At 44.6% G+C, this 15,318-nt stretch overlaps 1 protein-coding gene across 1 annotated transcript in view; it reads right to left on the reverse strand.

Moving 5' to 3' along the window:
* The window catches only part of LOC139470229 (protein white-like), a 30,584-nt gene that overhangs the window by 4,655 nt on the left and 10,611 nt on the right, over positions 1-15,318 (reverse strand). Inside the window, exons 8-19 of the mRNA XM_071252550.1 lie at positions 13,554-13,625; positions 12,746-12,848; positions 11,131-11,229; positions 10,387-10,415; positions 9,591-9,696; positions 6,565-6,696; positions 5,632-5,724; positions 4,844-4,901; positions 4,300-4,377; positions 2,451-2,556; positions 1,813-1,913; positions 1,256-1,353 (exon numbers count right to left, since the gene is read on the reverse strand). Coding sequence (XP_071108651.1) covers positions 1,256-1,353; positions 1,813-1,913; positions 2,451-2,556; positions 4,300-4,377; positions 4,844-4,901; positions 5,632-5,724; positions 6,565-6,696; positions 9,591-9,696; positions 10,387-10,415; positions 11,131-11,229; positions 12,746-12,848; positions 13,554-13,625 — 1,075 coding nt within the window. The remainder of the gene's footprint in view (positions 1-1,255; positions 1,354-1,812; positions 1,914-2,450; positions 2,557-4,299; positions 4,378-4,843; positions 4,902-5,631; positions 5,725-6,564; positions 6,697-9,590; positions 9,697-10,386; positions 10,416-11,130; positions 11,230-12,745; positions 12,849-13,553; positions 13,626-15,318) is intronic.

Below are 15,318 nucleotides of genomic sequence, written 5' to 3' on the forward strand. Positions count from 1 at the left end.
CTGAAGTTGAGATATTCAAGCACATCCTTACCTCCGTGAAGCTGAGATATTCAAGCACGTCCTTACCTCCGTGAAGCTGAGATATTCAAGCACGTCCTTTCCTCCATGAAGCTGAGATAGTCAAGCACGTCCTTACCTTCGTGAAGCTGAGATAGTCAAGCACGTCCTTACCTCCGTGAAGCTGAGATAGTGGAGTACGTCCTTACCTCCGTGAAGCTGAGATATTCAAGTACGTCTTTACCTCCGTGAAGCTGTGATATTCAAGTACGTCTTTACCTCCGTCAAGCTGAGATATTCAAGCACGTCCTTACCTCCGTGAAGCTGAGATAGTGAGGTACGTCTTTACCTCCGTGAAGCTGTGATATTCAAGTACGTCCTTACCTCCGTGAAGCTGAGATATTCAAGCACGCCCTTACCTCTGTGAAGCTGTGATATTCAAGCACGTCCCTACCTCCGTGACGTTGAGATAGTCAGGTACGTCCTTACCTCCGTGAAGCTGAGATAGTGAAGTACGTCCTTACCTCCGTGAAGCTGTGATATTAAAGCACGTCCCTACCTCCGTGACGCTGAGATAGTCAAGCACGTCCTTACCTTCGTGAAGCTGAGATAGTCAAGCACGTCCTTACCTCCGTGAAGCTGAGATATTCAAGCACGCCCTTACCTCCGTGAAGCTGAGATTTTCAAGCAGGCCTTACCTCCGAGAAGCCGAGATATTCAAGTACGTCCTTACCTCCGTGAAGCTGTGATATTCAAGTACGTCTTTACCTCCGTCAAGCTGAGATATTCAAGCACGTCCTTACCTCCGTGAAGCCGAGATAGTGAGGTACGTCCTTACCTCCGTGAAGCTGTGATATTCAAGTACGTCCTTACCTCCGTGAAGCTGAGATATTCAAGCACGCCCTTACCTCCGTGAAGCTGAGATTATCAAGTACGTCCTAACCTCCGTGAAGCTGTGATATTCAATCACGTCCTTACCTCCGTGACGCTGTGATAGTCAAGCACGTCCTTACCTCCGTGAAGCCGAGATAGTCAAGTACGTCCTTACCTCCGTGAAGCTGAGATAGTCAAGCACGTCCTTACCTCCGTGACGTTGAGATAGTCAGGTACGTCCTTACCTCCGCCAAGCTGGGATAGTGAAGTACGTCCTTACCACCGTGAAGCTGTGATATTCAAGTACGTCCTTACCTCCGTGAAGCTGAGATAGTGAAGTACGTCCTTACCTCCGTGAAACTGAGATATTCAAGCACGTCCTTACCTCCGTGAAACTGAGATATTCAAGCACGTCTTCACCATCCTTGTAACAATCCTCAGTGGGGGCAATGTTGTTCATGGTGGCATTGCCAGCGGGACAGTCTGTGACCAAATAACAAAATATATATTGTGTGTTTGTTTGACGTTACACAGCAATATTCCAGCTATATGACCTCGGCCTGTAAATAACGAGCCTGGACCAGACAATCCAGTCATCGATCTTGTGAGCCGTGGATGTACGAACCACAAAACGTACGCAGCGCTACGACTTTCGTAAGCCTGTGATAAACTTTAGAGTTATGATAGATCCTAACACTACGAAGGCTTTATGGAACTATTTGGCCGCTTCATACGACCACCATAGATTGCATGGTACCTGTTTTGACTCGGAACCTCCTGCGGGTTGAAAAAACAGAATAACTGCAGTGATCACATGTAAACAACCCGAACGCCTAAACCTTCTGCAACAAAACATTATTGCACCTCGAATTAAAATAATTACCTTCTGCTAGTTTGCAAGGTAAGCATTTTGATACCGAAAATTGCTGATTAGTTAAGTACCTATGTTATGGACGTACTGCCATTGGTTGACAGACAGGATCTCATTTGCATATTGAAACCATGAGATGTATTTCAGCCAGATAAAATACACAGGGACGGATCTGAAATGGATTGAAAATGGTTGAGCTTTTACACAATGAACTGTTTATAAAGATTTATCAGAAGAAAGTGAAAAGTGTGTTCTTGAAAGATATGGATATTTATAGTGGTAATTTGTACTTTGATGTAATAATTGATACATGTAATGATAATAAAGCATTTTGTTTATTTTAACAATGTTGTACTTTGAGCCTACCCATTGTTTAAGTTTGCCATTGTTGGAATACTTCTATTTTTATAACTTCAACAATGTTAAAACTTACCTGTTGATCGAAGCCACTTAACAGTTACCTATAGTCATTTTTTACCCGTTGTTGGTACTGTGTCATTGTTAGGACTTGCCCATTCTTGGCACTAAATCAGTGTTTGCAGTAGGCCATTGTAAAACTTAACCTTTGTTGGTACCAAGCAATTGTTGGCACTAAGTTATTGATAGGACTTACCCATTGTTTGTGCGAAGCCACTGTTAGAACTTTGTTGGCGCTAAGCCACTGTTCGATCTTACCAATTGTTGGCACAAAGGTATGGTTAGAACTTACCCATTGTTGAGGAAGAGTCCACCAAACAACATGAAGGGGATGAGGAGAGGAGGGGTAACAGCCATGGCGACGTCCACTGACCCACACGCTGTCGATATCAGGTAGCCTGGAATACAGACAACCTTTTTCTGCTGTAAGTTCCTCGGGTTTTTTAGGCGAACATTTAAACTGCCTTTGCATGTGTTTGTGACTGGTGCCACCGGTGGGCCAGGATACGCTCATTTTTTTGCAAACAGCTGTATCATCAGTATTTGGTAGTGATTTATAAACACATGCTCATGATATAGTCGGGATCGTACAATCGACTCCAGTACATGAGTGCATCTATACCAGGAAAAACTATATAGTGTGTCTTTACATCAGAAATATTTGCATTGTACCTTAGTACCAGACACAATATGTATTGTGTCCTTATACTAGTATCCAGGGAAACTTACACATTGTTTTGCTCATAATTGTATGAGTGAGTGAGTGAGTGAGTTGGGTTTAACGCCGTTTTTAACAGTATTCCAGTTATATCAAGGCGCGTCAGCTTAATGTGGGAGGAAAGCCCGAAGTGATGCAGGTCACAGACGTTTACCACTTCGGTGAGACCCAAGAGCACGGGTATGGTGCTGACAAACCTAGAAACATAATCGGGGCGAACTGGGATTCGAACCCACAATCATAGGTTTCTGGCGTGCTCAAGGGACGCAACTCTGCGCAGCGAATCGCAGCGCCTTAGACGACTGGGCCACCCGTGCCCCCCATAATTGCATGAGAACTGAAAGACCTTAGTGACAGATACAAAGCAGCACTACACATCCAGTGGTTGTCATGGTACCCGTTACCACATCATCTACACATGGCAGCACTACACATCCAGTGCTTGACATGGTACCCGTTACCACATCATCTACACATGGCAGGTCTACACATCCAGTGGTTGTCATGGTACCCGTTACCACAGCAACTACACATGGCAGCACTACACATCCAGAGGTTGTCATGGTACCCGTTACCACAGCATCTACACATGGCAGCACTACACATCCAGTGGTTGTCATGGTACCCGTTACCACAGCATCTACACATGGCAGCACTACACATCCAGTGGTTGTCATGGTACCCGTTACCACAGCATCTACACATGGCAGCACTACACATCCAGTGCTTGCCATGGTACCCGTTACCACAGTATCTACAAGTGGCAGCACTACACATCCAGTACTTGCCATGGTACCCGTTACCACAGTATCTACAAGTGACAGCACTACACATCCAGTGCTTGCCATGGTACCCGTTACCACAGCATCTACAAGTGGCAGCACGACACATCAAGTTGTTGCCATGGTACCCGTTACCACAGCATCTACAAGTGGCAGCACTATACATCCAGTGGTTGCCATGTTACACGTTACCACAGCATCTACAAGTGGCAGCACTACACATTTAGTGGTTGCCATGGTACCCGTTACCACAACAACTACAAGTGGCAGTGCCACACATCCAGTACCTGTTACCACAGCAACTATAAGTGATAGTACTACACATCCAGTGATTGCCATGGTACCCGTTACCACAGCAACTACAAGTGGCAGGTCTACACAACCAGAGGTTGCCATGCTACCCGTTACCACAGCAACTACAAGTGATAGTACTACACATCCAATGGTTGTCATGGTACGCGTTACAACAGCAACTATAAGTGACAGTACTGCACATCCAGTGGTTGCCATGGTACCTTTTAGCACAACAACTACAAATGGCAGTACTACACAGCGAGGGGTGCCTTGGTACCCGACCTCACAGCAATTACAGCAACTACAAGTGGCAGTTGTACACTGCCAGTTACATTGTTTCAACTCACCGAAGGAGATAGCAACGTTGGCTACGAGAATGATGACTCCACAACATATCAAAAACGTCACTGCATCGTTGTATAAACCTGCAAATGAGGAAGGAAGTTCTTAAATATGAGAAGCTAAAATTTGTACTCAGGTGGTCACAGTCTGAAGTATTCGAGTATAATAATTGTGTGGACCAAAACCGACTGTGTGGCATTGTGTTCCGTGTTGTCATGCAGTAATGGAGGTTAACAGGTCCGCAGCAATGTCTTACAGGTTTTGTAGCTGAGGGTGGTTCAGTGTTTTACGGCTACTCCCTTTCCCGAGCAGGGTTGCGTCCCTTTGTCGTGCCAGAATCTGATGGTAGTGAGTTCGACCCGAAGGTTTACACTGGTAATGACCCTTGTGTTGTCAGCACATAGCCATGGACTTCACCAAGTGGTGAACGTGAACGGCCTGCGCTGCATTTGGCTTTTTTCTAACATTGTTACGTTGTGTTTAACTTAAATATTTTTCAAAGCAGTGTTAAATATCACCTTACACACACACTCCATACACGGAACCTACCAATCATCCAGTACAGCACAAGGACAGACAGCCATGGCAGAAAGAAGAATGTTGGAAGCTGCAGTGAAAAATGGAGTTGAGTTGTGTGTTGAAGACCTTATTATTGTACATTCCGAATTAACGTGATAACAAAAGCAGAAAAAAACGGTAAAGCCCTTAAACTTTATATGTGATCTTACTGCTACATTTGTCATGCCCCGTTACAAAGCGATCTTACCGCTACATCAGTCGTGCCCCGTTACAAAGCGATCTTACTGCTACGTCTTCCATGCTCCGTTAAAAAGCGATCTTACTGCTACATCAGCCGTGCCCCGTTACAAAGCGACATACTGCTACGTCTTCCATGCTCTGTACAAAGCGATCTTACCGCTACATCAGTCGTGCTCCGTTACAAAGCGGTCTTACTGTTACATCAGTCGTGCCCCGTTACAAAGCGCTTTTACTGCTACATCAGTCGTGCCCCGTTACAAAGCGATTTTACCGCTACATCAGTCGTGCCCCGTTACAAAACGCTTTTACCGCTACATCAGTCGTGCCCCGTTACAAAGCGATCTTACTGCTATGTCTTCCATGCTCCGTTACAAAGCGATCTTACTGCTACATCAGTCGTGCCCCGTTACAAAGCGCTTTTACCGCTACATCAGTCGTGCCCCGTTACAAAGCGCTTTTACCGCTACATCAGTCGTGCCCCGTCACTTCTTGTACTGGTTAACATTTGGGTAAGTACCAGTGCATGTACCTCCCCTGTGTTGTACTAAGTGCCACTTTACTCGTCCTATTGCACGTACCTCGGCTATGTTTTTCGCGAGGAAGTACACATCCACCCTGTAAAGTCCGCTGCCGTATTCTCGCAAGAAAATTGACATCTCTATCGGAAACGACTGAAACAGAACAAAAGTACACAGGCTTCAATAAGTATACTACAGATATAAATTACTCTCACCTCTCACTACTCTAGGATACCCCCACCTCTCTCCACTCTGGGATGCCCTCACCTCTCTACACACAAAGATAAACATCCTCTCTCTTCTCAAGGATACCCAACCTCTCTCTACTCTAGGATACCCCACGTCTCTCTACTCAATGATACCCCGACCTCTCTCTACTCTAAGATACCCTCACCTCTCTCGACTCAAGGATACCCCTACCTGTCTCTACTCAAGGATACCCCTACCTCTCTATACTCAATGATACCCCGACCTCTCTCGACTCTAGGATACCCCACGTCTCTCTACTCAATGATACCCCGACCTCTCTCTACTCTAAGATACCCTCACCTCTCTCGACTCTAGGATACCCCACGTCTCTCTACTCTAGGATACCCCTACCTGTCTCTACTCAAGGATACCCCTACCTGTCTCTACTCAATGATACCCCGACCTCTCTCTACTCTAGGATACCCCGACCTCTCTCTACTCTAGGATACCCCTACCTGTCTCTACTCTAGGATACCCTCACCTCTCTCTACTCAATGATACCCCGACCTCTCTCTACTCTAGGATACCCTCACCTCTCTCTACTCTAGGATACCCTCACCTCTCTCTACTCAAGGATACCCTCACCTCTTTTTACTCAAGGAGACCCTCACTTCTCTCTACTCTAGGATACCCTCACCTCTCTCTACTCTAGGATACCCTCACCTCTCTCTACTCAAGGATACCCTCACCTCTCTCTACTCTGGGATACCCTCACCTTTATCTACTCTAGGATACCCTACTCACATTAACTACTGAAAACATGTTGGTGAAGGAGGCGTTTGTAATGAGGATGAAGAGCGCCCCGTTGATGTTCATGACGCCCTCTTGGTTGTATTCCTGATCCAAGTATACGAGGCCAAGAATGACGGATATTACCTGAAACAAAGTCCATAGCAACAGCTTAGGCCCGTCTCAGTCAATGGACACAAAGTAAGTAGCAACCGCTTAGGTCGCTCATAGTAGAATGGATCCGTTTGCCTCAGAGAAGCATTCAATGACTTGTAATGAGTCCACAACAAACCGCTAAGGCCAGCCCCAGTCAACTGACACAAAGTCCACAGCAACAGTATCGGCCAATCTGTCGGTCTCTGCCAACTGGAACGGCTAAATTGGGTTTATTTACATCAAATGTTCTGAAATATTTCTACCCTATTTATGTTTTTATATATACACATGCACAAAAGTTAAGCGCCACCCACCATATTTGTGAGCTGTTACTTTTGGCACTTAATGATGACTATTATAACGAGATGTACGATTGTTATAAGCCATATATGTAAACCTCATGTGATGCAAAAAGTTGTCCCAAAGCAAGTTTATCTTGTGTTCCAAAAGAATATGAGCAGAAATGAATTTTACCGAAGACCAGAAATTGAAGGATTAGAAAACATTGAAAAACTTTTTTTGTCATGTAACTGTCATGATATCAGCAAACCATATCAGGTGTCACATAGACACCCTAGGGAGTTTCTGTCTATTGCAAGACAGAAACGTCAGTATCGTGTGTACGATCCACGGACATTGACCACAGCTTCAACCCTACGCCTCATACTCATTACAAGTCATTGAATGCTTCTCTGAGGCAAACGGATCCATTCTACATGAAGTGCGGCTTTAAGTCCAGCGAAATTGTGAACTGGGGGATCACGATGTCTGATTTTCCGGCCAAGAATGTCCCAGAGATGCCCAATCGGATTAAGATCCGGACTACAGGCCGGCCAAGGAAGAGTGGCAATAGCTTCTTGACGCGATTAAGCCAAAACTGCCCGAAATGTGTGTGGTCTCTCATTGTCGTCCATGTAAACAGGTCTTGCCAGAAGAGGATGGTTGTCAAAATGAGGGACTACCACTGGACGAAGAACGGCATCTTGGTATTGTTGGCCATTCAGGTTTCCACGAATTGTCACCAGTGGAAGTTTACAGCCGAAGGAAACACAACCTCATATCATGACAGACCCCCCGCCACTTGCTAAGGTCATCTGGATGTTCCTTGGTGCAAAACGAATGTTAAGTTGCCTCCAAACACGTATTCGACCATCAACAGTTCGTAGCAGCATTCGACACTCGTCAGATCCAATGGATCCTTCTCCAGTTGGTCAAGTTCCATCGACTACGGGCACGACACCATATCAGACGATTCCGCATGTGCCTCTCAGTCAGTTGAGGACGTTTTACTGGTTTTCTTGCGTTATAACCAGCCGCTCTGAGGCGACGCCTTACGGTCATCGTCGAGAGTCTCTGATGGGTAATCCACTGCAATCTTAAATCTGTTGAAGTGGCAAATGGATTTCGTCTGACTATCCTGAAAAGACGTCTATCCTCTCTGTTAGAGGTCTTTCTTGGCCTACCAGACCTATGCCTGTCATTAACATCATTGGTTTGACCATGTTTGACAATCAAACGAGTGATAACACTGTGATGACGACCCATTTGTCTTGCAATGGCCCTGCATGACATGCCAGCATTTTTCATGCCTATCACTTGCGATCTTTCAGCGTTCGTTAACTTTCTCCTCACCATGGCTGATTTTCAACCTCTATTGGAAGGGGAATCTCACACAGGAGCAAAATGCAACCACGTGTCTGAAACTTGAATTTCACTATTTATAGGGTAGGGGAACTGCAGCAACACGTAAAGCACGCTTGTGGTATCTGGACAACTTTGGGTTCATGAAACTATGGAAGCCTAATTCAGTCATACATCTTCATATTTCGTATTTCTGATTCCCACACGTGAAATCAAGAGACTATGAATATGGTGGCGCTTAACTTTTGTGCATGTGTAAACATCAGGTTTTTTAAAAGTTGTTGTTTTTTTTGTTTTAACTTTTATTTCATTTTCATTTGAATAAAACCGTAGCCTTATGTTGCATGTTTCCAAAATAGCATGTTTTTGTTATTAACTTTTTTTTCTTCAATTTACATCCTTGACAATATTTGTACTAAATTGTATTTCAACGTGAATATAATTTAAAGGCAAAGAAATCAAGAAAACAAGAATAGAAATCAAGAATGGCCTTATCTTGTTTAATTTCCTGAGGAATAAGGTCTATTTATGGATATTGGGACAAAATCCTTCTTTGGTTCATAGTGTGGTAACTGCGAGGTATAACTAACCAAAGTCACCTACTGTTTAAATTATGTTGCAAAACTGTCAGGATGTGTCGAACGCGGATTTTTCTTGTGTCAAGATTAAGTTAAAGTATTGTGTCATTCTAAAAAACACAAACAAAACATGAAGTCAATACATACATTTGTCGTTAACTGTCGGGGATTATGAATAATGGAATAGAATACATACATGTAACGCACCGTGATTTTTCATTTTCTCTGACACTTGTTTTGTACGGTGTTATACCATCCAAAATATATTGTTTCTGACGTCATGGTGTTAAATAGGTAGTTGAATAGCTATACGCAGCAATCACCATAAGAATCAGTAAATCATGTTTCCTATAATGCTTTTAGCGTAAAGCTTAACCTTTTTTCAGGTGAAGGATTGACTTGCCTTTGTATGTATTTATGACGAGTGCCCATGGTGGTGTAGGATACGCTCACCTTTCCGCGAACACCTGATATCATCACTATGTCATAGTTATTCATAAACACATGCTCATGATGTAATCTGAATCGTACAATCGACCCTGCTTTATGCAGGGATTGCTATTGGATATCGAAAGGTTTTTGTTTTTATATTGTTTTTGTTTTTTGTTATTTTTTTATATGCCAACATCCATGTGTCAGGTAGACAGTGGCCTGTCTGATACTTACCACAGTCTGCATCACCCGGACTCGGAACAAGACCACATCCCTGAATAGACTGATCCAGCTTCGCCACAGCACAACAGAGAACTGATTGAACCAAGATGTGTCATATCTGAAATACGATATGTGCACTTTTGCTTAGTTGTGTAGTGTGTTTATGTCGAAGCAAGAAAATAATCAGTCAAGACTATCCGCCGAAACAGATAACACTTTCTTAGTAAAGTACAAATTCTAGTATTTTGGGTTTGAGTCCCATCAAGGATTCGAACCCACAATCTTAAAGTGAGGCACCCAGTCGCAAGCACACAAAGTGGGCAATCTGGCCCACTCAGCCACCGAGGCTTCCACTAAATGGAAATCTAGATCATGTATTTTGTGTACTCCTCTGATGAGGTTGCAAGTCACAGGCACATGAGTGTACACTTGTGTGTATATGAATACGTTCATTCTTGCGTTTCTTTGACCACAATGTTTGTTGTTTAAGGCATTATTCTGTAATAACGGTAAATAATGACATCGTGTGATCCAGTGCTTGCCATGATCAACGTACGACGATGCAGTCAGCGAGCATCACAAGTTATGAGCCTCCTACAAGAAGCACAGGAAGCTGAGGACCTAGTCTCACACGGAATCCCACGAGGGCACACAACCAAGGGACTCCGTACATTCATGAGCGTTTCTCTTGTCAACTGCGTCACCGGGGGCCTCTGCTCTTGCATCTTACGTCAACGTCAGAGAATCACCAGTATCGATTAACTACAGAAACAGTTTCCAAATGGCGTATATGGCGTGATGCTCTTACCTGTCTTCGTTGTCGAACGCCTCCTCAAACTGTAACCAAGAAATATTTCATCATGTTTATGCCAGGTTCATAAACGGCATCATATTTATCTCAAGAAACTGGAATACAGTTTGTCTCTTTTAACTATCTCTCTCTACACAAACCAACCATCCATGTATCAATCCGTCCGCTCCGACATGCTTTACTCCGTACTGAAATAAGGGATTGTGACTGTAAAATGTGACGTAGACCAGTGGTCGACAGTGTGAACAACAAAAACTTTGATGTTTCAGATTGACATGTCTTTACTGACACTACGTCATCACATTGTCATCATGACTACTGATGAGACAAACACTGGAGGTTCTGAGTGCAATGACTGGCTGTTCCGTTTTCAAGAATGTTGGTTCCTATTGTTCAAGTTTATTTATTCAATAGTTTCGTTCAATTATTAATTCAAAAATATATTCGTGAAATATTAATATTTATATATTTGAACATCCTTATCTAATATTGTGGCTTACATGTTTTCTTCAATTTTATGTCATGTTTTAATTTTTCTTCAAATTATTTTCACAACATACAGTCTCACTTACCACGGGGGCGGTCGGGTAGCCTGGTGGTTAAAGCGTTCGCTCGTCACGCTGAAGACCCGGGTTCGATTTCCGACATGTGTGAAGCCCATTTCTGGTGTCCCCCGCCGTGATTTTGCTGGAATATTGCTAAAAGCTGCGTAAAATCAAACTCACTCACTCACTCACTTACCACGACAGATGACGCTCGTCGCAGTTTCTGTGAAGTCTCCATGATGTCCGTGGACATAATGCGGGTCAGTTCACTGTCTCGGAAAGCGTCACACATACTCTGAAGGACATAAACAATAACTAAGGTACTGCGGTGCAGAGTTGCGTCCCTTTGGCGTCCCAATAGTTGTGGATTCGTCCCCAGTGTTCCTTGATTTGTTAGCAGCGTGACGCGTTTGTCCCCATGAACATGAATCACTCCAGGATTTGTCCCCACATCCCAGCTGGCACGCCATGATATAAATGGAAAACTGTTTAAAGTGGTGTTGAATCACTCACTCTATGTTAGCTTCAGCTGTGGGACCGCCTCCGTGGCCTAGTGGTAGAGCATCCGCCCGGAAAGCGGAAGGTCCGGGGTTCGATCCCCGACCGCGTCTTACCAAAAGACGTTAAAAGATGGTACTTGTTGTTACCCTGTCTGGCGCTCGGCATTAAGGGGCTAAAACAAGGGCTGGTCGGCTCGGAGTCAGTATACTGTGTCTGAGTGAAGTATTCCTGTTAAACTGCATGGTATCTCAGTGAGCTAGCACTATAAATCGGCACCAGTCCGGACTACTACAAGCAGCCACACACACACGCACACGTACATGCACGTCGCTATATAAGTGCAATAATCTTGGACGCGACGTAAAACCCCATTTCACCTCACCTCACCTTCAGCTGTGACGGTTTGATTGTCAAATAATCTTTCAGTTACAGTTTCATGTTGTTTAACTCCGCACTCAGCAATATTCCAGCGGAGGTATGTAAATAATCGAGTAAACAATCCAGTGATTGACATCTTCAGCATCGATCCACGCAATTAGGATACGATGACATGCCTGACCACCGGACCCGTTAGTCGCCTCTTACGACAAGCTTGGTTGCCTTTTACGGCAAGCATGGTTTGCTGCAGACCTATTCTACCCCGGATCTTGACAAGCAACACTTAATGATCATTCTAGTTATCATAACTTTATATGATCACCAACCAAGTCCGAGGGTGAGTGAGTGTTTAACGCTGTTGTATTTCCTTTATATCATAGCTATATAAAATGTGACAAAATGTAAACTTTGGTTAACCGAACGAGCATGCGTATACTATTCCGAAAGCATACTACAACACTGGCTTTACTTGAAAATACAATAATCTGATTAGATCATATTGCCCTGAACAAAAGACAAATGCTTACACCCAATAAAGATCGAAAACATCTGCCCTGGCATTTGAGTGTGCTTCAAGAAAATCAAACCCTCTCAACTGAGGCAACCTTTGGCATAGACATGGCAAATGATGAAAATATGGAGACTAACCCTAACCCTAAACTTAACGCTAACCCTAACCCCAACCCTAACACTAACCCTAACTCTTACCCTAACCCCAACCCCAACCCCAACCCCAACCCTAACCCTAACCCCAACTCTTACCCTAACCCTAACCCTAACCCTAAGCCCAACTCTTACCCTAACCCTAACCCTAACCCTAACCCTAACCCCAACTCTTACCCTAACCCTAACCCTAAACCGGCCCACAATCGGCAGTTTTTACTTCACATGTATGCCTGACACCATTAACACAAACTGAACTGTTGTGTTACCTGGACTTTGTCGAAACTTTCCTGCTCCTTTCCGGGGACAATAGCAAGAGTCAGCACATAGAAGTCTGCAGGGTTGAAGTTCCTTGGACAGGGGAAACCTTGGCTACAGGATGAGAATAAACCAGTGAGTGAGTGAGTGAGTGAGTGAGTGAGTGAGTGACACGTTTTTCGGAGAAGGATATAGAGAAGGAGAAACAAGAGCAGCAACAAGGAGTGAGATTTTGAGTGAGTTGTTTAATACCGCTTTAAACAGTATTCCAGATATATCACGGTGCGTCAGGTTAATGTGGGCGGAAAACACGAACAGATGCAGGTCTCACCCTTTTGGCGAAACCCAGGAACACGGGTATGGTGCTGACAAACCTAGAAACATAATAGGGGCGACCCAGGATTCGAACCCACGATCATAGGTTTCTGGCGTGTCCAAGGGACAACTCATCACAAGGACATACCAAAAAATACAGAAATATGGATACAGATTGAATATGGAAACAATGGTTATGTTAATTAGGAGATACTGTGTTTTCAATGTCGAGCAAGGTTACCTGTAGATTTAACCGCGCAAAATTGAATTTGGAACCGAACGCACAGCGTTCATATTCTATGAATATTAAGCTTCCGCGGTGAAGCGGCCGTCAAACCAGCTGTTTCAATCAGAGGGTGTTTATTGTGATTTAATAGCCTCTGATTGACCAATCAGAATCGAGTAAATTCTAAATTCATGGTAGAATACAAGTTTAACTTCTCATTGACATTATAACATGGATACAGTGAGTGTACATAAACATGAGATGTGTCGGCCTGTTACCTGGCAAACAGCTCAAAAGCATCTTGTGATGCCCCTAGGAATGCTGTCCTGCCCTCGGCCAAAAGTAGAACCCTAAAACAAAGAGTAACAAATGTTATATTTGGGATAACACTCTTTGTAGAGTACAGATTCTCATACCTTTTGGGGTTGAGTCCCGTACGGGATTCGAACCCACACTGCCAGAGTGAGGCACCTAATCGCTAATACTGTAAGACAGCGATCTCACCGAATCAGCCACCGAGGCTTCAACAAAATTGGACTGACAACTGGTGGTCTAGATCATTTACTTTGATACCCCTCTGACAACAAAGGGGATAATACTGTGTAACTGGTACAGAAACCCGAAAAGAATAAGTCACGGACTCCATTATTGAAAGGTTTTTATTTAAATAAAGTTGCAGTCGTACAACTAGTGGGGGTCAACAAGCCACGAAGTTCAGGTCAAGTTCAGGTCAAGTTCAGGTCAAGGTCAAGATGATTTCATAACCTGGATCAGTCTGGAAAGTAAACTCACATTTCACGATTTCAATTTCAGTCAAACATATAAATGTACATATGTAAACACTGAACATTGGGTGACGTTGTTGAAACATCAAACACCATGAATATACAACACGTCCCTAGTACTCGAGCAGTGAGAGGGGCGGCCGGGTAGCCTAGTGGTTATAGCGTTCGCTCGTCACGCCGAAGAAGTGTGAAGCCCATTTCTGGTGTCCCCCGCCGTGATATTGCCGTGATAAGCGGCGTAAAACCATACTCACTCGAGCAGTGAGCGGGTGCGTGAGTGAGTAGGTGCGGTTTTACGCCGCTTTTAGCAATATTCCAGTAATACCACGACGGGGGACACCGGAAATGGGCTTCACACATTGTATTCTGACCCGAGCCCCAACTGCGGCACAAGCATGGCTTACTAGGAACCTATTCTGAACCGAATCCTAAAGGTACATGATCATGGCTTACTAGGGACCTGTTCTGAATTGAGCCCCCAAAGGAACACAAGCATGGTTGAAAGCGAATTATTCTGAACCGAATCCCAAAGGGACACGATCATGGCTTATTGGGGGCCTGTTCTGAACCGATCCCCAAAGGTACATGATCATGGCTTACTAGGGACCTGTCCTCAACTGAGCCCCCAAAGGGACACGATCATGGCTTACTAGGGGCCTGTTCTGAACCGATCCCCAAAGGGACACGATCATGGCTTACTAGGGACCTGTTCTGAACCGATCCCCAAAGGGACACGATCATGGCTTACTAGGGACCTGTTCTGAACCGATCCCCAAAGGGACACGATCATGGCTTACTAGGGGCCTGTTCTGCACCGATCCCCAAAGGGACACGATCATGGCTTACTAGGGGCCTGTTCTGAACCGATCCCCAAAGGGACACGATCATGGCTTACTAGGGGCCTGTTCTGAACCGATCCCCAAAGGGACACGATCATGGCTTACTAGGGGCCTGTTCTGAACCGATCCCCAAAGGGACACGATCATGGCTTACTAGGGGCCTGTTCTGAACCGATCCCCAAAGGGACACGATCATGGCTTACTAGGGACCTGTTCTGAATCGATCCCCAAAGGGACATGATCATGGCTTACTAGGGACCTGTTCTGAATCGCGCCCCAAAGGGACATGATCATGGCTGACTGGGGACCTGTTCTGAATCGGGCCCCAAAGGAACACAAGCATGGTTGAAAGCGAATTATTCTGAACCGAATCCCAAAGCGACACAAGCATGGGGTGCTAGGGACCTGTTCTCAACCGA

This window comes from Haliotis cracherodii, unplaced genomic scaffold (genome assembly GCF_022045235.1).
Source record: "Haliotis cracherodii isolate W230 unplaced genomic scaffold, xgHalCrac1.p SCAF_20, whole genome shotgun sequence".
In the NCBI taxonomy this organism is placed as follows: Eukaryota; Metazoa; Mollusca; class Gastropoda; order Lepetellida; family Haliotidae; genus Haliotis; species Haliotis cracherodii.